The sequence below is a fragment of the Falco rusticolus genome, chromosome 4, assembly GCF_015220075.1.
Source record: "Falco rusticolus isolate bFalRus1 chromosome 4, bFalRus1.pri, whole genome shotgun sequence".
NCBI lineage: Eukaryota > Metazoa > Chordata > Aves > Falconiformes > Falconidae > Falco > Falco rusticolus.
The window spans coordinates 51,817,680-51,843,364 of NC_051190.1; the positions used below are offsets into that span (position 1 = coordinate 51,817,680).

At 51.8% G+C, this 25,685-nt stretch overlaps 1 protein-coding gene across 2 annotated transcripts in view; it reads left to right on the plus strand.

Moving 5' to 3' along the window:
* Window positions 1-965, plus strand: part of CCDC12 (coiled-coil domain containing 12) — a 42,021-nt gene extending 41,056 nt beyond the window's left edge. For both annotated transcript variants that reach the window (XM_037386139.1, XM_037386140.1), the window contains one exon: window positions 57-965. In XM_037386139.1, the coding sequence (XP_037242036.1) occupies window positions 57-136 (80 nt within the window). In that variant the 3' untranslated portion in view covers window positions 137-965. The remainder of the gene's footprint in view (window positions 1-56) is intronic.
* Window positions 966-25,685: the final 24,720 nt, after the last annotated feature.

Below are 25,685 nucleotides of genomic sequence, written 5' to 3' on the forward strand. Positions count from 1 at the left end.
TAGGCTCCCCAGTACTGCTGGTTTACCACTAAGCCACTGCTGTGTCTTGCTTGCAGGAGAGCGGTTGAAAGGGCAGGAGGAGGATCTGGCGTCCGCTGTCGGGTCAGCAAAGCAGGAGGGAAGCGACTCCGACTGAGGAGGTCCATCTGGCAGCCTCGGGCGCGGGCTCTGCAGATCTGCCTCTGCCAGCAGCGCCGATCCCATTGCTCTGGGGTCGAGGCACCTTGTTGGGATGTGCTGCTCACCAGTGTTTTGCCAGAAGCCCACAAATACTACCATGCCTGAAGGAGAGGGGCACATCCAAGGAGCCTGGCTGTCCTTTCTTGGACTATGACTGGCCGTTGAGGAACACTTCGCAGACAGCTTTTTGGGACCACGGGGGACGATGGAAACAGGACAGACGCCCACGTTAGCTTCAACCTAGGCTGCCAGGACTCAGAGCAAGGAAGATGTGCGCAAAAGGGCTGGTGCCAGAGAAGGTAAATTCAGGCTCACTCTCCACTTGCAAGAAGATGCCCACGGAGCCAACAGCATCCCTTAGGGAGGTATAGCCATTCAACAGGCCACCGATGCTCTTGTTCTGGCACGGAGATGCCTTTGTGAAGCTGCTTCTTTCTGCAGAACAGCTGGTGTAACTGCTGTGTGGGGAGCAGTGAGGTCTCTCACTCCGGAGAGCTGGCTGTGAGTATTTGTGAGCACCCATGGTCAGATCCAGCACGTGCAGAATAACTGCGGCAAGGGGCTGTGTGGCTCAGGACCTGTCCGAGCTGCTCCACTTCCAGTGGAGGTTCATGTGGGGTTTGTTTTGTTCCCTGAAGTTTCCCAACCCTCCAGGCTGTGCAGCATGTAACACTCATGTTTTATAATCGACGAAGTTTGTTGTTAACAGATCTTTTCATAATAAAAGAGTCCTGCAGCAGAAGAGTTGTCACTTGTTCTGCAGAGGACTGGGAGGAGGCAGCTCACTTCATCTCTCTCGTGTCTGTGAGGACTTCAGACCAGTTTGCTGGTCCCTGTCCCCTTCACTTCCCCGGGACGGGGAGCAGCGGGTGTTTCAGTGCATGTAAGTTTGAGGTGGCCAAGCTGTAGCTACAGCAGGTCCAGCACAACTCCTGGGCGGGAGCTGTGCCGTGGATGGGGCAACCTGGGGTGATGCCTGCGCCGTGCTGCTGCAAGGAGTGAGCAGGTGGGATGCTGTAGAGCTGACCTTGCGTCTTCCCTGGAAAGCTTTGCTGTGGCTCCTGGAGATCTTGCAGGATGGGTGCCTTAGCCAGGCCTCCTCATGTGGGCTCCTGAATCCTCTGTGTTTGATTCAGAAGTGGTTTTGTCCTGAGGTAAAACATATGGTGTATACAGCTTTGACAACGATATTTACGGAAGAGTTTGCCTGTGATAAAAAGAGCTATTCCTGTTAATGCACACATCCTGCTGCTTTTAAAAGCTTGTTGAAAAGAGCTGCTGGGGCGAGGAGAGCCAGCAGCCTGCCTTCGAGGCAGGTGGCATTTCTGCCCTCATGCCTGCTGGAGCCTTGGTGGCTGGAGCTGCCATCTCAGATTGTCACCAGTTAGACTGGCTCCCCATGCAGGACAAGATCAGTCCCAGCCATCCTAAATACAGACTAATCAACGCTTGTCCCTGTGGCAGGATCTGCTGCTACTGGTTGCATGTGGTGAGGACATCTGATGGGCTTTCCACCTGCAAGAGCCCCTTTCCTGCTTCCAGATGATGGACTAAGGGCAAACATCTGGTGAAATGCCCTCTCATTCCTCCAGCTTTCATGTGCAAATGGCTGCTTAAAGCCCTCCATCCCCAGCTGCCTCCCCTCTCCCTTGGCTTGCCTGTTCCTGGTGTTTGCAGCCATCCCGGTTCCATCCTCCACTTGGGCTGGTGCTTGTCAGCCTCGGAGGGGCCACCAAGGAGGGGCACCCCATGGAGCGAGGGGAGGCCCAAACCCACTGGGGCAGTCAGTATCCAGCACCAGGCTCCAGTGTTGGTGTGTGGTTGTGGACTCCCTCTGGGATTTCTAGTGGAAAAGCCCCTGGGGTGAAAGCCCGGCCATCTCCCTGGGGGTCGTTTTGGGGCTGGTTTTATTGTTCTGCCCTGCGCTGGAGGCAGCTTAGTGCCCCTCACCCTTGATCCTAGGTCAGGCTGTTTCTGGGCCAGGAAACCAAGATCAGGCACCAGTGTGAAGGTGCCACCAGTGCCACCCAGCACCCTGTGCCACAGGGACAGCTGAGCGCTCTTGGCCATTGGGTAACGCTGCCCCGAGGGTCCATCGTGGAAAATGCGGGTGGATCTGCTGTACGGGGACATCCCTGGCACCAGGCAGAGCATGTGGTGATGCCTCAAGGATGCTTAAAAATGAAAAGGACCCCCTGACTCGTGACAGTGACCAAAGCAGAGCTGCCAGTGATCGAGGTGAGTGTTAAGAGGTGGCTCCACCATGCAGGTGTATTTGTGATGAGTTATTAATGACCTCAGCTGTTGCATACCTTCGTGTGCATTTCTTCATTGGAAAAGAAACTGTGGAGCCCTCCTGACGCCATGGCCTTGTCTCCGTGAAACGCCCTGTAGATGTCAGCAAACCTCCGTGCACAGATCCCAGCAGCTGGACCCTGCACAGCGCCTGGCTCTGCATCCCAGCAGCTGCTCTGGCCGGGATGCGCAGGATGCTGTGCACTCCTTGGGATGCCTTTCCCTGCCGTGGCCTCTGCTTTGCAACACGTGGGGGTGGGAAGCATGAGTTTCCCCTTGTTGACTTTAAAGGCACATAAATTCCCTTTAAACTGTCTCTGGTTGCAAGCACAGCTCTTCCCAGAGCAATCCCGTGCTCCAGCTGGCTGCAGAGTCATGGAGCTGTAGAATCCCAGAACGGTTTGGGTTGGAAGGGCCCTTAAAGACCGCCCAGTCCCACCCCTGCCACGCGCAGGGCCCCCTTCCCCCAGCCCCGGTGGCTCCCAGCCCCGTCCAGCCTGGCCTTGGGCACTGCCAGGGCTGGGGCACCCACAGCTGCTCTGGGCAGCCCGTGCCGGCGCCTCGCCGCCCTCACAGGGAAGGATTTCTCCCTCAGCTCTGATCTCCATCTGCCCTCTTCTAGTTTAAAGTCATTCCATCTTGTAAAGCACCCTTCTTGCCAGTCCCCAGGCAGAGCTGTCTGCCCTGCACTGGCTGGCAGCTTTTGAGCCGGTTTGCAGTAGTGTTCCCACCCCCCCACCCCCCTAAAAAAACTTAAAGAAAACTTGCTTGTCTCATGCAAGGAAAAGTGCTCAAAAGTATAATTTTCACTCCTTCAGCTCTCTGTGAAAATGTCATTTGGAAATGAAAAATCAAAACGTTTTCTTTGAGGACAAGCCAAAATGAAACGTCCTGACTTTCCCCTTTTAATTCTGCTTTATTCCAGCATGAAATTAAACTGGGATCAGCCCCAGACTCCTGGGCTTGGGGGCGCAGCTGGGAAGGGGGAGAGGTCCATTCCCAGCCAGGTGATGGGGTCTGCAGACCACAAACCAGTGCGTGGGAGCTGGGACCAGCTGCTGGACCCTTCCATCCTCGTGATTTTTGGGAGCATCCCTGCAGCTGTGCTGCACTTGGAGGCACTGACCAGCCACTGTCTCTTCTGCCTGGAAAATACCTGCCCTGAGGCTGTATTTCCTGCTGAGGAGACAGATTTATCTCCCTTTTTCTGATATATATATATATATATATATCATTTGCTGTAAACTTTTTCTATTTCCCAGCTCCGCAGGACACCCTGCTGCGTTGGTCCCCATGGGGAGCATGCCTGTAAATAGTGACCTGTCTCCAAAACGGTGTGGACATCCCCTTCCCTGCGGGCAGTGGCTGTGTCACCCGGAGCAGAGCCGTCCTTGCAGGGCACCATGGGCTGGGCTTGTACCTAGCAAGATCAGGCTCATTTCCCCCTGCTGTGGGGCCTCGCAGCACAACATCGCTTGTCCTGGCACAGGGCAGGGACCCCATCATGAGATGTGGGTCCCAGCATGGGGCAGGGATCCTGGCGTAGGATCAGCGTCCTGGAATGGGACTGGAGACCCTGCATAGGACAGGGATCCCAGCATGGGACTGGGATCCATCCGTGGTACAGGGATTCCAGCATGATACAAGGATTGTGGCATGGGACAGGGATCCTGGCATGGGACAGGCATCCTGACGTGGTACAAGGATTCTGGCATGGGACAGGGATCCTGGCAGGGTACAAAGATCCTGCAACAGGACAGGAATTCCAGCATGGTACAAGGATCCTGGTATGGGACTGGGGTCCATCCATGGGACAGGGATCCCAGCATAGGACTGGAGTCCCTACGTGGGGCCGGGATCCTGGCATGGGCTGGTGTGCGGGTGCCGGGGGACTGATCCCTCTTCCCCAGCCTGGGGGAAAGAGGATCGTGTGGGTAAGGACGGGGAGAGCCGGGGCCGTTGGGGTCTGACACCAAACACTGCATCCATGGGTTCCACGTAATCCCTGGCTGCATGGCCAGATGGTGAGGGCTTTTCTCTCTTTCAAAGGTTGTGCCCCAAGTCTGCTTTTAGATTTTTAAAAAGTCCCAAATGGTGCTTCTCATGGCCCAGAACAGGTTTTTAACCATGGGTGGGGTTTTTTTTGGCATTGTAGGTGTCCCAGGGAGCCACCTGAAGCCCCCTTGGACAGCACAGTGCTCTGTGCTCATCCTGTGCCTGTGTCTTTGGGATGCTGCTGTGGCAGAAACACTCAGAGAAGGAGCCCTGGTTTGCTTTGCCCCAGTTTCCCTGGACAAGGGGAGCTCCGCCGAGGGCCGGGCTGGAAGAGGAGGATGAGACGCAGGAGAACCCTAAGGATGGGGAGGTAATTCAGCTCGAGGTCATCTGCAAAGTGGACAGTGAGACCAGAATTAACAGTTTCTCAAGCGAAGCGTATCAGAAAGGCCATGGGAGAGCGGTAAATAAATAACTTGGAGAGCTAATCCCTTCAGCTCCAGGAAAATCAAAGGATTAACATTTACCCTGTGCCTCTTGGGGGATTTCTTCAGATCACTGAGCTGATGCTCCAGCCACACACCAGGTTCCAGAGGAGCCACCTCATTGCTGAGCTCCTTCGGACAGAGATGCGTCTCATGCCCTGCCTTTTGAAACAGGGACAGTGGTGGCCCGTGGGGGTCTGCAAGCATGAGCTGGTCCTTCTGGCAGCCTCAGGGTGCTCATGGGGCGGACGTGGGGAATTTTCTCTGTTGCATCTTCTCCTTCTGCTTCCCCAGCAGCAGTCAGAGCAGGTCCCTGCTCTTTGCAGACCAGTCCAAGCACACAGCCCTGCCTCTCCCTCGTACAGGGACAATGACGTGACATCTGTCCCTCCCAGAGGGCTGGGGATCTGCTGTCCTGGCAAGACACCTTGATGCACCTGTTGTCTCCTTTGGTTGTGAGTGCTGCAGCCTGCAGCGCTTCCCCCAAGCCAAGACCAGTTTCTGGTGGACACCCACACCTAGCAGAGCTGGTAATAGTTCATGACTCGTAACTCATGCTGATGTGGTGGCTGTGTGGGGAAATGCAGCAAAAAATGAAGTCTGCAGTGCCTTAGTTGGGTCTGGTGGCATGGCCTGTTGTCCCATGTGTTGTCCGGTTGGAGGCACCTCTGGAGATGCTCTAGTCCAACCCCTGCTCAGGCATGGTCAGCTGGTGCAGGTTGTCCAGGGCTGTGTCCAGCTGGATTTTCAATAAATACAAGTGTCTGATGAGGAAGCAGAGTGTTGGGGAATGAGCTGCTGCTCCTGGGGCCAGACCCAGGAAAGCTCAACTGTCAGTTAACCCAGAGGGAGACCTCCATGTTTTGGCAGAATAAGCTGGAACTGTGCGTTTGCCCCAAAACACCCTGAAAATGTCATTAGGGACCAAGGACAGCCCAGGTGGGATCTGCAGCTGGCACATAGCTTCATCCTTCGCCGGGATCCCAGGGCTGTGGAGGTGATCAAGGAGACAGGGGTGAGGATGGAGCTCGTTAGGGCAACACCAGGAGTTGTGCGATGCTTCCTTGAAGCTGACCTCTGCTAAAAATGTCTTTTTTTAGGGGTGCTGAGGCATCAGAAAGACCCACCTGTAGGTTGGGGGTGTTTCGCAGACCAAAGGGTCTAAGTGGAGCTTGAGGAAGCTTCAACTGAAGCCACAGAACTGGGGCAGAGCCCCGAGGCTGAGAGCACCAGGGCTAGCTGGTGGAGGAAAGTCTTGACATGGTCTCCAAAGAATGCCCAGCTATCTTGGCTTTCCAAAGAGCTCTCACCTCTCCTTTCCACAGGCCGTAGGGCTGGGCATCCACCCCTTGCTGCCTGCCTCCTCCCAGAGGTGGGGCCTGAACATCTTGTGCTCCTCTTCCCCACTGCTGTTGGCTGGAGAGTGTCAGCCTGAAGCTTGCAATAGCAGCTGGAGTATCTCGGGCACACAAACATCAGTCTCGGCATCTGGCTGTGAATAGCCTGGAGGAAAATTGAATTTCTGAGCTGGGGATGCTGCAAGAGAAAGAAAATAAATTCCTAGCATCCCAGATCTGGAACTGAACGCATCTGTTGATGCAATGAAATTCAGATGCCCCGGCTCTTTCTGCTTGCAGGCTATCTTGATTATGACTTAATGTTTTATAGGCCACATATATCTATGTATATATTAATGAAAACCAAATGAACAAGCCCTGAATACAGATGTAGTTGGGGAGAAGCATCCTGAGCTCCACGCTGGCAGCTCTGGAGCATGGGGCTCTCCAGAGGCCATTCCTCGCAGTCTGATGCTGAGCTGAGCCTCAGCAGCATGAATTGGTCCTGTACTCCACCGGCCCAAGGCCAAAGCAAAGACCTCTCATGAGTGTCCACCTTGGTGGCATCCTAATCCTCCCCACATTTTACCACTCCTTGCAGGGAGCTGGGGTTTGTTCCCTGGCATGGATTTTTGGCCACCCAAGTTCACTACGCTGGCATGTTCCTCAGTGTTTGTTTTCTAGTTGTTGGTGTTCTGTGTTATAGATGTATTTGTGTGTGTTTTTATGCATATACATGCACACAGATACGGTATATATAAGTTATCTTATTATTTGCAGATATTTTTTTAGCTACAGCAGCAGGCATGGGTCTTAGAGCAAGACCTAGCTCTTGGGTCTGGAGAGGCTCGTATTTGTCTTACTTGTGCTCATCTCTTCTTAACAACATGATGAATTTCCCCCTGGAAATCCAGCCCTTCTCTCTCCAGTTCCACTCCTTGTACCTGCTGTGGTTCTGGGTTATGGAGCCCCTCTGCTGCGCAGCCGGGCTGGGAGCGCTGGGGCTGTTCAGCCCGGAGAAGGGAAGGCTCCTGGAGACCCTGGAGCACCTTCCAGCAGCCAAAGGGGCCGGCGAGGAAGCTGGGGAGGGGCTTTTCCCAAGGGCCTGCAGCGCCAGGACAAGGGGGAACGGCTTTGCGCTGAGAGAGGGCAGATGGAGATCAGAGCTGAGGGAGAAATCCTTCCCTGTGAGGGCGGCGAGGCGCCGGCACGGGCTGCCCAGAGCAGCTGTGGGTGCCCCAGCCCTGGCAGTGCCCAAGGCCAGGCTGGACGGGGCTGGGAGCCACCGGGGCTGGGGGAAGGGGGCCCTGCACGTGGCAGGGGTGGGACTGGGCGGTCTTTAAGGGCCCTTCAAACCTAAAGTGTTCTGGGTTCCAGAGCGTTGCCGATGGAGAGCAGGCTGGTGGTCTGTGTTTGGAGACTGGCTCGAACTCTGGGACCAAACCCTGTGCCCTCCTTTAGCAGCACACACCAAACTGTGCAGAACTCTTTCATACCAACATAGTATTTTCATAGTATGGCCACGCTGTGGCTTGAGCAGCCCTGGCGATGTACCCTGCTGTGGGAACTGCCCTTTTCCAGGGGGTGACCTTTCCGGAGGACGGTGCCTGCACACCGTGTGCCCGCGGCGCAGGACCATGGGGTCGGTCTCAATATTTACCGGCAAAGTGCTTGTGGCTTGCAGGCCATTTTGGATGTCACATTTCTGCCCTATTCTTTCAGCAAGAGCCTGTTTTCAAATTAGCTGTGAATATTTTATGGGCAAATTTTCAAGTGAGCCTGGGATCCTTCAAAAGCAGTCTTTCATGGCTACATAATAGAAGTGGGTAGGAAACAGATTTATTTTTTTCTGTTTTGTGGAAGATTTCATGATTTCAGATTCTTTTTTCCAAACCAAACTAAATTCAAAGCTCTCTGCAGGATGAAATAAAATTAAAAAATCATGTTGTGCCAATCAAACTGCCATTTTGTAGCCAAGATGCACACTCTACAGTTCACTAATGCCATAAGTAATCTCTATTAAAATGCTTCTTTCAATTTTTGCTTTTTTTTCCAGAAGCCACTCAGGGTCTTTTGTGATACCTTTTTCTCAGTTCTGAGAGAAGACTGGTCTGTGGTGGAGTCACCACCACCAGCTTCTGCTGGAAAGACTCTGGGTGGTACTGCAGATGCACCTGGGAGAATGAGCCCACCCAGCCCTGCCTCATGCTCTCAGCTCCCTTCAGTCACAGAATCCCAGAACGGTTTGGGTTGGAAGGACCCTTAAAGCCCCCCCAGCCCCACCCCTGCCACGCGCAGGGCCCCCTTCCCCCAGCCCTGGTGGCTCCCAGCCCCGTCCAGCCTGGCCTTGGGCACTGCCAGGGCTGGGGCACCCACAGCTGCTCTGGGCAGCCTGGACCAGTGTCCCCTCCAGTGTCCAATCTTCACACCCTTGTACTGGAGGGCAAGTCCAAGACCCCACATCCTCTGCAGATGGTTCAAGTGAACTTGGCTTTGGCTCGGTTAGACAAAACCCTGAGGAACTGGCATGAATCCCTGTGTCCCAGTTGCACTGGGACTGGGCATCTTGGTGCCTGTGTTAGAACACGAGAGTGTTGGATGGATGTGGGTTCAGGAAAGCAGAGTGTCATTTAAAAGCAGTTGACATAAGGCATCCTCCTCCTTGCCGTGAGAAGATGAAGGCTGTTTCTTACAGCAGTCTGTACCCAGCACAGTGTTCATGAATATTTTAAGTGCCTCGTTTGCTTTTTCTTTGGAAAACGCTCAGTGACCATCACCCCACACCTCTAGCAGTGCTCTAACAAGGAGGCCAACACTGACATCAAAGAGGAGGGAGGATTATGCATTAGAAGCTTGAGATAATGACATTTTTTTAAGTTGCAGTCCAATCATCACTCTTTGCACAGCCAATATACAAACAGCAGGATCAAGTATGAATTATATTTAAGCAGTGTCTGGCCCGAGCCAAGGTGGCAAACTCATTTTGGAGGAGGATGTTCACGGGACATCAGCCAACTGCTCAGCCTGGATGACCACCAGGTTCTGTGGTGAGCTGAGGGAGACTTTATTTCAGGTTGTGCATGTGGGGACTTGCAATTTCGGGGCCCAATGCTGCTTCCGATAGGCACGTGGCTGCCTGTCCTCCAGCCCTGATGGTTACCACGCCAGAGGGGCCAGCTGGCTGAGGGCCCAGGGTGATGTCCAGTGTTGTCTCCCTGATGTCCAGGGAGGGTTCAGGAGGTCCTGAGTGCTGAGTTGTGAAATGCCTAGTCCATGTTGATGGGGAGGTCACCTGACAGCCTGGTACTTGTTTTCTGGGGGGTCATTTTAACAACAGCAGAAGCAGAAGAGCATCGATGCTCCCCTGGTGTTGCCTGGCCCATTGCCCTCGTTGGTTTCTGTTTCACTTGCAGAAGGCTTTTCACCTTTACAGTTCATGAAGTGACAGAACAGAATATAGTAAAGTTTTTCAAAGCCTGCTTATCTATCTTGGAAGTAATATTTCTGTTTTCTCCATCACTGGGGAGCTGCATAACCCTCTGATTAAGGGTACCTGATCCATCGAGTGTTACTTTCCCAAATGAGGCATTTTTTCTTAAATAATTAAGCAGCTCTTGACTGATTCACTGTCATGACTTGCTAGGTACCATGTATTTTTTTTCCCCACCAGTTTACAGTCACTACCTGAAATAGCATCTCGAAATAGCTGCAGATCCTTCCTGTGACCGGGAAAACTCAGTTCTTACTCCTCTACGTCCTAAGAAACAGGCGATGGACTCTGCTGTCCCATTCTCCATGGCTCGTATGCAGAGGTATGTCCAGGTCCCACTCTTGGGCTGTGTTGGAGTTAAAATGAGACTGGGGCTATGGATCGGGGAAGATCTGCCATTTGGATGAAGTCTGGTGGTCACCAGTGTCCCTCTGCCTGCTCCTCTGTTTGCGGCAGGCAGTCATGTTAGTTATTAAGGGGTTTCTTTGTGCATCTGTCTGTGTGTGAGTTTTCCCATTTCATTTTCTCACCCCATACCCCATACCCCGCTTTGCTCTGTGGTTTCATTTGGGGACTTGTCCATCTTTGAAAGCCATATTTGAACTTGAGTGGTGTTTGTGGTGCCCAGGGGCTGGGAGAAATTAGTCCAGAAATTAGAAATTGGGACATGAAGGAAAGGAGAGGGATCACATGGCTTATGCTCAACTGATGATAATCTTGCATGTTTGTACCTTGTGGGATGAAGGACACTGGAGAACATCTTTACCATGTATTGAGGGCTTCCTCACTTTGCAGTCTTGGCCAGGGGCTGTGTTTGAGAAGCCATGGAGTTTTTCCAAGGTTGGCATTAGCCACCTTGACCAGCTCAGGATCACATGCAGGGTGCCAAGAGATGGATGCCCTAAGCCTCAGGAAAGCATGGCTGAACCATCAGGAGGGCTGCTGGCACTGTCTTCCCTATGGCATGAAGGAGCCAGAGTTCAACCTGTGGCCTTCTGGGGGGGCAGCTGCACCCTGCCCACCCTGAGGATGGCACCCCAGCCGTGAGGTCTCCTCTGGGGAAGGAGGGGCTGCTGCAGGAACTTCCCTGAGCAGAGGAGAGGAGGAGGAGGAGGACAGAAAAGACCTGTGGAGATGGGCTGCTGTTCCTGGTGGGGGGAGGATGCTCCTGTCCAGCAGTGGGGAGCACAGCTGCGTGCTCGGTGGGGCACCACTCTTTGATTTCCCGGGGTGTTTGATGCATTTGCTCTGCCTCCTCTCTGTGGGTCGTTTGGGGACATCTTGTTTTGGTGAAGGCCCTTGAGCTGTGGGCCGTGCAGAGACAACTGCGGAGCCCTCCGAGGGCACTGCGGCTTGCCAGGGCTCAAACTGCCGGCTGGCAAGGCTCCCGAATTATCCAGAATTTTATCTCACACCTTGGCTGCCTGGAGGACCTGGGAAATGACCTTTTCTTGGACGACGAGCCGCACCAGCTTACCTCCCCGCACGCTGCCGCAGCGCTGCTAGTGAGCCGCTCCAGCCCTCTATGCATAACTAAGTGCATTTTAATTTACCACCTGGGCAATTGTTACAGACTTTGGAAGTTAATTTACCTAAATCAAATTAAGCCACTTTAATTCTAAATAAGAATGTCCTCGCAGGGTTTTAATGCAGTTTGTCTAATCTACTGCGGACCTTAACTCAGATTGATTTCTCCCAGTGTCTCTGGGTAGATGAGTCCTCAGAATCAGAGAGGCCTGAATTCGTTTAGGTTAATTCATTTTAGACATGAATTTTGTAAATCAAATTACAGCCCTTTGGATTTATAGGCAGGAGTAGGGGATTAACGTGATTTGGACTGGACCACCTGGATGCACACCTTGAGCTGATGTCCACCTGTCTCTCATGAGCGCAGGGATGCCCAAGGCCAAGTTTCTACCCACCCTTGCTGTGCTGAGAAGGTCTCCATGCAAGGTGGGATGGGGCCCAGGAGAAGTGGGGAAAGCTCTTCTGGCTGCTGGTGTGGTCGGATGGATTTCTGGAGGCACTGCCTTGAAAAATGGAAGCCAAGGGCTTTGCAGGAGGTGCCCTGCGTAGGAACGAGCGCTGGGTTCGCGAGGTGAGCGGCAGGGATGGGAATGGCAGGGGAGCATTGGGGTGTTTTGAAGGTGGAAAAAGGAGGGATCAGGGCTGAGATTATGGGACAGGCAAGAAAAATGGCTGTGGTGGCTTGTGAATGTCTGGGAAGGGGCTTTGCTGGAGTGGTACCACCTGGAGAGCAGCTACAGAGGTGACGAGCAGAGGAGGAGCAAGGATGGGCTGGGCAGGCTCAGGGGAAGGAAGCATCCTAAAAAGACTCGGTCTTGAGCAAGACCAAGGCTGGACAGGAAGTTTCAGAATGGCACCTAGGGGCTCTGCCCTTGCTGATGTGATGTTTCTTAACACCAATAACCATAAAAATAGCACTGTATTTTTGGGTTATGGTCCTCTGAGATTGAGTGGCTCCTCTAGGGCCATCCTCTGGTCTCACCCAGAGCCTGGCTGTAAAGCCTTGGCTCTTCCCCTTCTCATCACTGCTGGCCCCAGTTTAGGAACCTGCACAGCCAATACTAAATTAACCAGGGATGGCCACCAGCTCAGTCAGATGGTGCCCCAGAGAGCTTCATGGTTAGCCTGCGCCCACCACAAGTTTGGGCTGTGAGAAGGAACAGTCCCAAACAATTTCTTGGCAAAGGGCTGGCACAGGCCAAGGGCTAATTTACCCATTTATTTTGTGGGGGAATGGGTTTAAGCCTGTGGACACCAGCTATGAGGTGCAACCTGGCTTTGGGTCAGGGAACAAGCACATGGATGATGGAATGCTCGCCCTTCGTAGGGTGAGCCTGTGGAAACCATGGGTCTTGTCAAGTGCCTCAGAAAAGCTGTGTGAGCTTTGATGCGTACCGCTGTTGGGTTGGGTAGCATGGAGTGGCTCTCACCTTGTGTTGGGCTTTGTGTTGGATTCTGCCCCTCTGACCCCCCTGCAGTGCCGCCTCCAGCTCCAGGGCCCCCAGCATAAGGAGGGCACGGACCTGTTGGAGCGGGGCCAGAGGAGGCCACGGAGATGGCCAGAGGGCTGGAGCCCCTCTGCTGCGCAGCCGGGCTGGGAGTGCTGGGGCTGTTCAGCCCAGAGAAGGGAAGGCTCCTGGAGACCCTGGAGCACCTTCCAGCAGCCAAAGGGGCCGGCGAGGAAGCTGGGGAGGGGCTTTTCCCAAGGGCCTGCAGCGCCAGGACAAGGGGGAACGGCTTTGCGCTGAGAGAGGGCAGATGGAGATCAGAGCTGAGGGAGAAATCCTTCCCTGTGAGGGCGGCGAGGCGCCGGCACGGGCTGCCCAGAGCAGCTGTGGGTGCCCCATCCCTGGCAGTGCCCAAGGCCAGGCTGGACGGGGCTGGGAGCCACCGGGGCTGGGGGAAGGGGGCCCTGCGCGTGGCAGGGGTGGGACTGGGCAGTCTTTAAGGGCCCTTCCAACCCAAACTTTTTAGTGATTCTATGATTTTCTTAGCTTGTACAGCAAGCATCTTCCATGGAAAAGGCAGAGAAATCCTTTATAACATATAATATATGTTTAATATGTATAATATCCTTTTCTACTCAGAGACTGGGACGCATCTGTTTGTCCTGGAAATAGAGGGAAAAACAACAGCCGTGGCCTTGGGTCCAGCACATGAACTCTCTGAAGGGGTAACTGCCAGGTGATGTGTGCAAATGAGCAGAGTAAATGGTGCTGTCCCAATACAGGGAATTCCTTGTGGAACGCAGCACTTAGACATGTGCTGGGACCTGCTTCTGCTCAGCTGTGGGCCATGGCCGTGCGCCCTTTGCACATCAGTGCTGCACAGCCAGCCTTGGGTGCTCAGCGCTGAGGCAGGGCTGGGTCTTGCACCCAGGGGTACCTAAGGAGCTTTCCCGCTCCGGTGAGCTCAAAGCTCAGAGTCCTCATCCCTAGTTGATCCCAAGGACTGCACCTCCCAGGCAGCTGGGAGCTGGATCACAGCCACGATGGGGGAGGTTGAGGTCCAGTGACACCATAAATACCAGTACAGAAGGGACTCCTGAAGGGTCGCCCACACCACGGGCCCTGTTTCAGGGGATTCAGCTCAGACATGAAGGGGGGGAAGCTGGGCTGGGGAGGGATCACGGGAGATGTGCTGTGCAGGAAGGAGAGGTGAGGCTGGGGGCAACCACCTCCCCCATGGCCCACCAGCACCCTGGACTCTGTCTTGCTTTTGCAGTTTCTTGAGACTGTGGCTGTCCATGGGTGGTAATGGGTCTTGGCAGCAGCACTGGTTGGCCAGCCTCAGCCTCAAATATCAGCTGCCCGGTGCTGAGGGACCAGAGACAGAGGTCAGACACAGGGAACATCAGTGTAGCACTGAATAACAACTTCCCAATGGGAGTCCTGTTCTGAGCTCCTCCACACCTCAGGTCTAGGTTCTTCCTAGGTCGGCCATCAAGTGGGAAGTGGTTGAATGCCTGGAGGCCACACTGTCCTGCATGCAGGAGATGGTGGCAACCTGGAGGTCACAGTGGGAAGACTCCTGGGGTGCGAGCACAATCCTGGGAGAACTGGGCAGGTGGGGTAAGGGGCTGAGCAGATGCTGGGTCATCCACATCCTTCCTTGCTCAGAGGGGAGATGAGGAGCAGGTAGATGCCTGTTTATTTGGTATGAACCATTTTGTGCTCTGAGTTGCTGCTGGGCTTTTTGCAGACACGTGGTGGGTTTCTGCATATTTACTGGTTAAAAAATGAAACAAAACCCAACCAGCCCATGCCTCATCCTATTCCTGCTGTCTTCGTGTCCTTCATCCCTGCTCTGCCTTGTGTTGGGCAAGTCTGACTCCTTCTTTGCAAATACCATCTGCTGTTGCTGCTGCTCTTCCAACCTTTCTCGTTAATAACTTGCATCTGTAGGACAGTCTGGTTTTCTTTGGTTGATTTGGAGCCCGATCGCTTCACTGCCTTTTATCGGCAAGCGTAGAAAGCATTGATATGCTAGAAAATTGACAACAATGTCAAATACATCCCCCTAGGACTCTCCTGGTCACTTGATCTGGTTTATCCTCAGCCAATATAATGGCCTTTTAAAAATGACGATGCTTCTTTCTCCTCTCATTAGAAATGCCACCTCCTGCATCTTTTAATTGGGTTCCCTTCTGTGCTCTTTGCACTCGGGCACTGCAGAGTGCCTTAGCAGACAGTTGTCTTGACACCCCTCTGTTTGTCTTATGAGAAACCAGGCAGAACATGCACTGGGTCAGAATAAAAGACAGCAGGGTGGACTAGATTTTGAAGGAGCCTCTGACGGCTGCGTGACACAAAGCAGGAGCGACCCTGGTGTGCTGGAGCAATTGTGCTAGTGTGGGATTCTTGAGCCAGCTGATCCCAGGGTCCTACCTGCTGGGATGATGGAGGGGAGGCTTCATCCCAAGTCCTCAGCCCTTTGGGCCACGTTTTTGCAGTGGTCCACACCCACGGACAAGGTCAGGCTTTCAAGTGTCCGGCAGCTGCAGAAACATGAAAGAAAATGCCCATTTTTTGACAGCTGCTGAAAAATGCTTTTGTGATGTCCCTGGCCAGACTTTTCCCAAGTTGAGAGCTTCTGCTGCTTGTCCCACGAGCTGAACTCACTGGAGAATTAGGACCATTGTTGCTTCTGGTAAAGAAAGGAAACAAACCCTCTTCTGGGCTGCCATCAGGACTTGACAGGTCTCCAAGCCTCCAAAGCAGGTTTCTGAAAAATTTTCTTCTGCAATATCACCTTACAAAACTGACAAGATACTGTAGGACAGAATTTTGTTTCTTAAACATCTGAGATGCTTAGGAAATGCTTGATTGTTTCCTAGGGCTGTCTGAGGTGCTCAGGATATGGCTTGTGGATGGGGCTTGGGACCTCTGGGAGACCTGTGGCAATGGCAGGTGACACTCTGCAATGGCAGGTGGAGGTGTGGAAGGATCCCTCAAGGTATTTCATATGGCACAGGATGCTTAGGTGTGGGCAACCAAATTGGGTGTCTACACATGGCACCTACGTTTGAGATGACAGCGGGGGTCTTTTGACTCTTTGGTACCTTCAAAAGGGATGAGCTGGCAAAGCTGGGGGTGATCTTTTCAAGAATGCCTAAAGACTATGCTTTTAGAAGAGTTTCAGCACCTACTTCTGGCCTTTGGCTGCATTTCTGTGGGTATAAGCAGCAGCCAGGGAAGCTATAGACCTTTGCAAAACCACCAGCTCTGTCCCCACATGAAGGATGGGTGCTGGCCTGCATTAACATGGACATGGCCAGTCCTACAGGTTTCAGCCCACATTAATGCTCTTATGCTGAAATGGGCTCAGGTGCCTTTGAGGAACAGGACCAAAGTGATCAAGGGTCATGCACCTTTTGGTTTGAGTTCTTTTTTTTTTTCTGGCAGGACTTGGCACAAACACGTTCAAGAATGGGAAGAAGACTCCCATGACTGCTGCTAGAATCATGGCTTCTCTGTGGCGTGAAGGCTCTGTCCTAGGGGATGCTGGCAGCTGGTTCCCATCCTCTTGTGGCTGGCAGGGCGAGGGAGGGGGCTCTGCCCCTCTGCCCCGCTCTGCTGAGACCCCCCTGCAGCGCCGCCTCCAGCTCCGGGGCCCCCAGCATAAGGAGGGCACGGACCTGTTGGAGCGGGGCCAGAGGAGGCCACGGAGATGGCCAGAGGGCTGGAGCCCCTCTGCTGCGCAGCCGGGCTGGGAGCGCTGGGGCTGTTCAGCCCGGAGAAGGGAAGGCTCCTGGAGACCCTGGAGCACCTTCCAGCACCCAAAGGGGCCGGCGAGGAAGCTGGGGAGGGGCTTTTCCCAAGGGCCTGCAGCGCCAGGACAAGGGGGAATGGCTTTGCGCTGAGAGAGGGCAGACTGAGACTGGACATAAGGAAGGAATTTTTTTACGATGAGGGTTGTGAGACACTGGCAAACCAAACCCTGCTTTTATTCTATTCTGTGACTCTGTGATCTTGCAGTGGCTAAAGGGACACGAGCCCCACACTCACTGACCATTAATTACAGATGTGGCATAAGCAGAGAAGGGGGCACCTGCCCCAGCTGCATTCGCTGGGACTTTAAGGGGGTGACCAGAGGCAGAAAAGCAGCTGGAGGGCGAGATGGGCAGCGGGAAACAGCTCTGCATCCAGGACTCGTCTTTTGATGCTCCAGCCTCTGATCTCAGCAGGACTATGTCCTCCCCTGCCTGGGGCTTGTTGCTGTGCCTGGGAATTTGGAGCAGGTGCCGGGGCAAATCCCATTGGCTGTGCACAGCAAAGACTGCAACGTGATGCTCCACCACCACAATTTTCCATTTCCTACTGGCAGAGGCATGTGAAAACTTCCCAAGGCAATTCCCGCACTGTTGGCTGGAAGTGGTGAACAATAAAAGAATGGGGCAGGAGAAGAAAAGAGAACTACAAAGTCCCAAGAGAATTTTCCTGTCTGGAAGTTCATTAGCATCTGCTAGCCTGCTGCAGCTGCTGGATTTATTTCCATCACACCCCGCGGAGGTGCCAGCCATATATTCAAGGTGTTTCATGCACAGTGGGACCGTGATGGGAGCAGAGGGCTTTGCAGGAGAGCTCTGGCTGGGATGTGCTGGAAGTCACTGCGAGGGCAGGGCTGGGGCAGGTCACAGCTCAGGAACAAGGTGCATTAGCTGAGACTGAGCTTAACTTTCTACAGCTGGCATTAATTTTTCTCCCCCCTTCTCTGTCCCACCCCTCTCCATGGGTGGTGCAGCCTGGAGAAAGGAGGACAGAGGAGATTTCCGAGCGTTGGTTCTTGCTCTTGTCAACCTTCATGACTTTTTGTCAGGGGTCTTAGGGATAAGTGGGAGTTTGCTCCAAGCCAGCTTTTCTGCAGTCACGCAGCAAGCTTGGCTATCACTCAGAAAAAGCGAGGAAAAAAACCCATGCCACGTGGAGAGTTCAGAGACTCACAAATGCAAATCCGGAAGACCTCCAAAACTCTGAAAGTGGATGAAAAGCTTGGGGAAAAAAAAGGCCAAACCAACCAGAGCATATTGGTTTCAGAATGGTGAGTCTGAAAAGGAGCCCTGTGGTGTGTTTGGGGGTGGCTCAGGCCCTCCTAATGGTGGCTGGGGAAGGTGGCCGGGACGCTACTCCAGCAGGACTTCAGAGAGCACCACCAGCTTGGGCTGTTTTCCAGCCCTAGCAATCCACAAAAGACCAGATCTATGTTGCAGGGTAACTCAGTGGCCCAAGTTACCGACAGACCCAGTGCAGGGTGACTGCTCAGCCCCTTGAGGAGGTGGCTGGCAGCTGTGCTGGGGTCCGGGAGACAGGAGGCTCCTCCTGGGGCTGCCCATGATTTCCCCAGCTGCCTCTGGAGCTGCTGACCTGGTCCCAAGGGCTAGAGAGAGCACATGGAGCAAAATTGCTGAAAAGGAGCTCACCCGATCCACTGGTTTATTTTGGTTCCCATTTCCTCAGCTTCCCCAAGTGATGCTTGGGAAGGAGGTTAAGGTGTGAGCCAGGTGACAGTGGGCAGGGGCTGAGTTGTGTTCCTTTTGTGATACAAATGTCATGGGGTGAGCACATCACGTTTTGAACAATAAGTATGCACGTGCTCTTATTTTCTTCCTGTTTTTTTCAGCTTCCCCTCCAAACCTTGAGAGCTGGAGCTGTGCCTAAAGAAAAACAGAAGGTTTTTTTTATGTAACCACATGATTGTGAGGGTGGACCTTTTAGAAAAAAGTGAAACATTGAAACTTGGACCAGCATAACGTAAGGCATTGCCCCTTCAGGTGGGGCTCAGGCTCCCCAGAGGGTGGCTGACCCACCGGTTTTTAACTTGCCTGTTTGTTCAAGAAATAATGAAAAGCTTCTCCACCACCCGTTCATGCAGCCGTCCATGGGCTGTCCATCATTCCCAGGCTCTGGACCAAAGGACACAGAGTTGCAGGAAGGTGAGAATGACCTGGTCTTTCCCTTTCTTCCCTCTTTGGCCTTTCCACGTACTGCATTTCCATCCCTTGGGCTGGGAGCAGATATGGAGCCTTTCCAGCAGCAAAGACTTCAAGAGCCAAAGGACTCCTTAAATCTTGATTTTTCCCCATTTTGCTGTGAAGTCAAATGTACTGTGGCATGGAAGATTGTGCATGTGTTCTGTGGATGCCAGGTACATACATCTATTTCTTTGTGTGGTGGTTTAACCCCAGCCAGCCAGCCAGCACCACGCAGCTGCTTGCTCAATCCCCCCACCAGGAGGGGTGGGGAGGAGAATTGGAAAAGATTGTAAAACTCGAGGGTTGAGATAAAGGCAGTGTAATAATTTAAACAGAAAAAAAAGGAAAGAACAATAATAATAATAATAACAGTTATAATGGAAAAGTGAGGAAAGGATAAAATCCCAAGAGAAGGGGAGAAAGGAAACCCAGTGATGCACAGCACAAGGTCTCACCCCCCACTGACTGATGCCCAGCCAGTCCCTGAGCAGCAATCCCCCCAGCCGACCCTCCAGGATTTGTATACCAAGCATGACATCCCGTGGTATGGAATACCTCTCTGGCAGGTTCAGGTTCAGCTGCCCTGGCTGTGTGCCCCCCAATTTCTTGTGCCCCCCAGCCCTTTCGCTGGCAGGGCCTGAGGAACTGAGAAGTCCTCGACTGAGTATAAACATCACCCAGCAACAACTAACAACATCAGTGTGTTGCTGACATTGTTTTCCTACCAAATCCAAAACACAGCATTGCACCGGTAGACAATTAATTCCATCCCAGGAAACCAGGACACTTTGTTATGGCTATGTGTGCCAATCTGTGCATCTGTTTACATTCCCTCCCACTAATTCGGAGGTAAGATGGGGTTCAGGAACAGCCCCAGGAAGCATCAACTGGGCAGATGTTTGTGTTGGTAAATGTGTGTCCTGGAGAGAAATTTTTCTCTAGTTCTCCAACAGCAAATGTCACTGGCTTTGGCAAAAAGCACAGACGTGGGCTGTCAAACAGTCATAGAAGTTCTGAGCTCATTTTCTAGGGAAAAGTGAGGGCCAACTGGAGGGGCTTCAGTTCAGAAGACTTACTTGGTGTGCTCTCTGCCCTAGATCCACACGTGGTACCTAGATCCACACAGGCAGCCTTGGTCTACTGAAAGGATGCTGCACCGATTCGTGCCAGCTGTGCCTCTGTCTCCAGCTGCTTCAGTCTTTGACGTTTAAGGTAAGCAAGGAAAAATCCAAATGACTGGAGGAGACTGGGTTACTCCATGCTCTTCGCCACTCTCTCATACCTGTGGTAACTCATGATCAACTGCTGGTGGGCAAACGGTGAAGGGTGAGACAGGAGCTGGGTGTTGTCTGTGTCTGCTTCCATGGAAGTCAGAGGTGAAATGATCCAAGAGATGATTTCCCTCTCCCTTGGGGTGTTGCACACCAATATAACTGCAAAATATGACCACATCCCGCTACTCTTTGGTGGGGCCCTTGTACACTCTCCTGCTGCACTGTGAACCATTCAGATGAGTTGGCATTTTTAAAGAGGAATAATAGACTGCAATGCTTACTGGACAGTGATGTTTTTGTGACTTCCACGTTTCCCAGCACTGGCTGATACATCTGAGAGCAGTTCCTCACAGCTTCCCAAGCATCCGGAGGACTTAAGAACATGAAAATGTCCCCATTCAGTAAAGAAAATTAGATCTTCCAGCCAAGCATCTTATTTTAACCAATGGCAAGTTGCTGATCAAGGATAAGTACAGTACGGGCAAATACAAGGCAATCCTCTACTGTGCTTAGCGATATTGTTCATGTCTCCTCCATGAACATATCTCACCAGCATACTCCTGTGACCCCATTTCTTCAGTCTTCTGTCACTTGGCTAGTTATGGACCAGATGGACAACAGTGCTGCTTTGTTTTAAAGACTTGGTACAAAAATTAACAATAACCCCCACCCCACCAAGTGCTGCAGCAAGGAGGGAGAAGGAAGCCCCATGTCTTCTGTGAGCTTTCCAGGTCCACAAGGACAATATTGTCAGGGTATGGACAGTATGGGTATCAGCCTCCTGTAACTAATCCTTCAGTGCCATACAGAGTAAACACTGCCTCCTCATTCAGTTTCTTTAGATCTCCAAGACCTCATGTATTTTGCCAAGCCTGTTTTCAGTTACTCAGATCCTTACCTAGAAATGTGTCCCACAAACCTAGGCAGCACAGAGTAAAATCCTGGGAGCAGACATGTGAAGGAAGTCACAGAATCCCAGACTGGTTTGCATTAGAGGAGACCTTAAAGACTGCCCAGTCCCACCCCTGACACGCGCAGGGCCCCCTTCCCCCAGCCCCGGTGGCTCCCAGCCCCGTCCAGCCTGGCCTTGGGCACTGCCAGGGCTGGGGCACCCACAGCTGCTCTGGGCAGCCCGTGCCGGCGCCTCACCGCCCTCACAGGGAAGGATTTCTCCCTCAGCTCTGATCTCCATCTGCCCTCTCTCAGCGCAAAGCCGTTCCCCCTTGTCCTGGCGCTGCAGGCCCTTGGGAAAAGCCCCTCCCCAGCTTCCTCGCCGGCCCCTTTGGCTGCTGGAAGGTGCTCCAGGGTCTCCAGGAGCCTTCCCTTCTCCGGGCTGAACAGCCCCAGCGCTCCCAGCCCGGCTGCGCAGCAGAGGGGCTCCAGCCCTCTGGCCATCTCCGTGGCCTCCTCTGGCCCCGCTCCAACAGGTCTGTGCCCTCCTTATGCTGGGGGCCCCGGAGCTGGAGGCGGCGCTGCAGGGGGGTCTCAGCAGAGCGGGGCAGAGGGGCAGAGCCCCCTCCCTCGAGCCCCCTCTCCAGCAGAAGACTGCAGCTGTACTACAGAAAACCCAACTCTCTTCCCTTGGCCAGTGAGACTGCTCCCAAACAGTGCTTCTCATCCTGTCATTTCTGACTCTCCCTTCCAAAAACTGTTTTAAAACAAGACAGCCAAGAGCTGCTCGAAGCTTTGTGTGATTTCCGCCCCCACCCCCACCCCCTTCATATTATGTTATTTGAAAGAAAAATACCCAAGAGTTCTAATAAAACTCCTGCTGAATTTATTACGTGATTGTTAGAGAGCAGAAAATGTCCAGTAAAAAGCAGTTTTCAACAGCAGGCTAACCTACCACAGCTCTTCATAGACTCTATCTGCGGTAGATGGAGCTGTATTAAATAAAACAACATCTTGCAGGCATTTGGAAATTGTAAACATAGCTAATAATAGCATAGCCATGCTGTTATTAATGACTTTTTCCTCTGGGGTATCTGAAGGACTGAGGAAAACTGAAGGTCAGATGAGATCATTGCACCTAGGTGCCACCAGGAAAGGTCTGACATGGTTTTTCCTGAGAGTGTTTCATTTGCAACTGCCTGGCTGCCAGCTTTTGACCTATTGTTCACTAAAATAATGACAAAGAAGAAGAGAGAAGGAGTTGCTCTTCATCTGCATTTAATGGAGAATTATGGCATGTTTGTAAAGCTGAGGGTGGTTCGTGTCCTGGGAGTGCTTGGCAGAAGTTATCATGGCTTGATGTTTTGCAAAATGGTTGCTTGAGGCATTGGTGCTACTGGGACTTTGTCCTTCAGAAAACTGAAAAACAGCTAATGTGCGGAATTTCTTAAGGACCTGTCCGTCTCTCTGCATGAAGCATAACTCTCTGGAGTGCCAAAAAACTTCTGGCAAATGTTTGGAGATGGAGGGATAAGGGTCTTCCCATGCCTGTCAACACTTCGCCTTAAGAAAGAGAAAAGCTTTTCAGTTGGTCTCCATTGGAGTTGTGATCGAATAGTGCCAAATAAAAAGACAGTCCCGAAAGTATATTAATGGAAATGCATGAAAGTCTCAGAGGCCTGAAATAGTACTAAATGCTTGTCTTTCTGCGCTAACCCAGGGTGTCTGGGGGTGCATCAGCTCACAACAGGCAGAAGCGGGGCAGATGTTTGGGCATCAGGCTTATGTCAGAGTAATCTGGATGGTTCCTCTGAATGCTGTGGAGGTCACCCTGGAAGGTAGTTCCATACTTAAACGCCATGAAGATGCTGCTCTCCTCTGTTCGTACGCTGCCTTAGTCTTGCTAAAGTCGGTAGGAGTTTGGCTGAATAAGGACCTTCAGGTTTGGCAGGAAGTGGCGTTTGGACATTCAAATGTCCCAATGATCAAATGTGAATGGCTTTATTGCCTCCAGTGAGGATAGAATTCTGTTTTCATTCTGTGGGAATAATAAAAGCAGAAGGAATATTAACCTTCTTGCAGCTTTTGTAATTGCTATTGGCGTTTTGGAGATGCAGATGGTGGCCAGGCATCTTGCTGCAAAGTGATAAAGGGGCCAGAGCCAAAGCTTTTTGAAATTTGTGGAAAAAAACTTCCACCGACTTTAATGAGTTTGAATTAAACTCTGAAATGTTGCCCATCTGGATCCCATTTCCAAGCGGAGTGAGAACTGGGGTGGAAGGTAAATTAACCTAATAGCAAACTGACTTTAAAATACAGCCTAATCAATATGGAATGAGTAAAGGGAAAGTGTAATTTTTAATAAATTTGCATTATCACTTTCTTAGATGACTGAGCAGCCAGGAATGGGAGAAATGGAGTTGCTGGAACCTTCATAAACTCTGGTTACACAAGTCTGATGCTTTTAGACTGTGCAGGTATTTACTTTATGACTCTGAGTGTAATCTTTGAGTATGATGAAGCCCATGGCTCTATGAAAATGGCCTCTTAAAGGCACTTTCACAGATGTTAAGGAACCAGCTACCTTAAGTCTGGCACATCTAACTTTAACCTCTGCTTGACAAGAAAGCAGAAGTCCATCCCTTGTCAATATCCAAGTTCATGTTCTAGTCTCCATCTTAAGAGAGTTACTTTGACATTTGTTACACGGGGGTTTAGTTTCTGGGCTTTTCCTCAAAATCAGCCCAGATAAACGTTAATGAAAGCCAAGGTTCTGGGGGACCTGATCGTACAATTGCTCAGGAGATAGAGATCCACCCAACTTCACAGAACAGAACTGCTTTTAGAAAGATGAGGCCTCCAACACTCCAGAAATGGTGGATGCTGAGGTCAGTAGACATATTTCCAATTTATGTGAGTGTATAAAGTGAAAGCGGAACCAAAACCTTTTATTTTATTTTATACCATTTTAAAATAAATCAGTACCACAGCTAATGGATCATGGGAAATCCTTCTTGGTGGCTGATGGCATTTGTGCTGGGCCTGGGTAAAGCAGGTGCGATTTCCTTGGGTCTAATCCTGCAGAAGTGTAACAGTGTTTTGAACCTCATCATGGACTGCAGAGGAGGAAAACAAAAAACTACAGAGCAGAAAAGAAAAGTGTTACGAAAATAACAGAACATAGTGAAAATTTTGTTTCCCAAGCAAAAGCCAGTCTTCTTCTGCAGCCAGCGTTTGGTAAACGTTGATGCCTTTGCAGTGCTGCAATTAAAATACTGAACTAAGAAAGACACCACCACCCCCCCCGCCATATGGCATAACCGCCTGCAGCACGGGGATGGACCCCCAGCTACAGGGTGTGTACCCAGCAGTGCCACTGATGTGTCCACCATGGGGACAGCCTTTTTTGTAGGGTCTGTAGCAACAGGACAAGGGGGAATGCTTTTAAACTACGAGAGGGGAGATGCAGACTAGATATAAGGAAAAAAGTGTTTATACTGAGGGTGGTGAGACACTGGCACAGGCTGCCCAGAGAGGTGGTGGATGCCCCAGCCCTGCAAACATTCGAGACCAGGTTGGATGGGGCTTGGAGCAACCTGGTGTGGTTGAAGATGTCTCTTCTTATGGCAGGGGGTGGGACTAGATGGCCTTTAAATGTCCCTTCCAACCCAAACCGATCCATGATTCTATGATGGTTTTGGCTCCAGGCTGCGGCTTGCAGTAAGTGCTATGGACAGTCTCTGTGTTTTCCAGAGTGAGTTTTTTATGGTCTTTGACTGAAGACTAATTCTAAAGATGACATCCATTGTTCCTAGGCTCCATGGCTATCATTTCAGATCACTTCGCTTCCCAAAACACCTCATCCCTTCCTCCAGAGCAGCCATTCTGTCCTGGGGAGTCCCATTTCCCGACACACTCTCTACAGAAGAGAAATTTCATTCCAGTTCAGGGGATGGCAATACAAAGAGGTTGGTGACTTGTCCTTCTCTCTCCCCCACGCTCCCCCTCCATGGCATGCCAAACAGAGCCCAGGAGTCCTGGCTTTTAAGTGTCTGCGTCAAGATTCACCCCTTCCTGTTATAACTTCTTTAAACAAGCTCTAGATAATAAATAAAACAAATCCCAAGTCCTCCATGCAGGCGTGCACATACGCACACATACTCCCAGTCGCCAGACAAAAAGAGCCAGCTCCACTAATGTCATAACTGCTAATTTATGCAAAGTGCCTTGTTTTGCCATTGAAAGCTTTTCATTCTTGACTATAGTCCAAGCAAAATCCCATTAGGTCCTAAAAATTAATTTAAGGCACATTTCCCCAGTTGTTTACAATTACCCTCCACACTAATTCAAGCAGCATGCCGATCCCTCCTGCTGGCTTTAATTTATTTATTTCAGCCTAATTTCCCGCCTCCCCACAGTCACTTTGTGTATACTGGAAAGGCAGAAGATTCCAGAGCTAGCTGCACTGTAATGGACAGAGACTTCATGCTTGGATTCCCCAAAGGGTGGCAAGGCAGTGTGGGATGCAGCTCTGGAGAGACGTGCTCGGCTCTTTGCTGTAGCTTAACCTTTGCACAACAAGAGGGTGAGAGTTGGGGAAGTCCTGGAGCACGTCCTGTTGCACCTTGGTCCTGGATACAATGCAAGCACAAGGCACAGAGTCCTCTTCTGTGCCAAAATAATCTCCCTTGGTGCTTCTGAACCCATCGCTCGCCTTCAGGGTCAGGAGGTAACACTGGG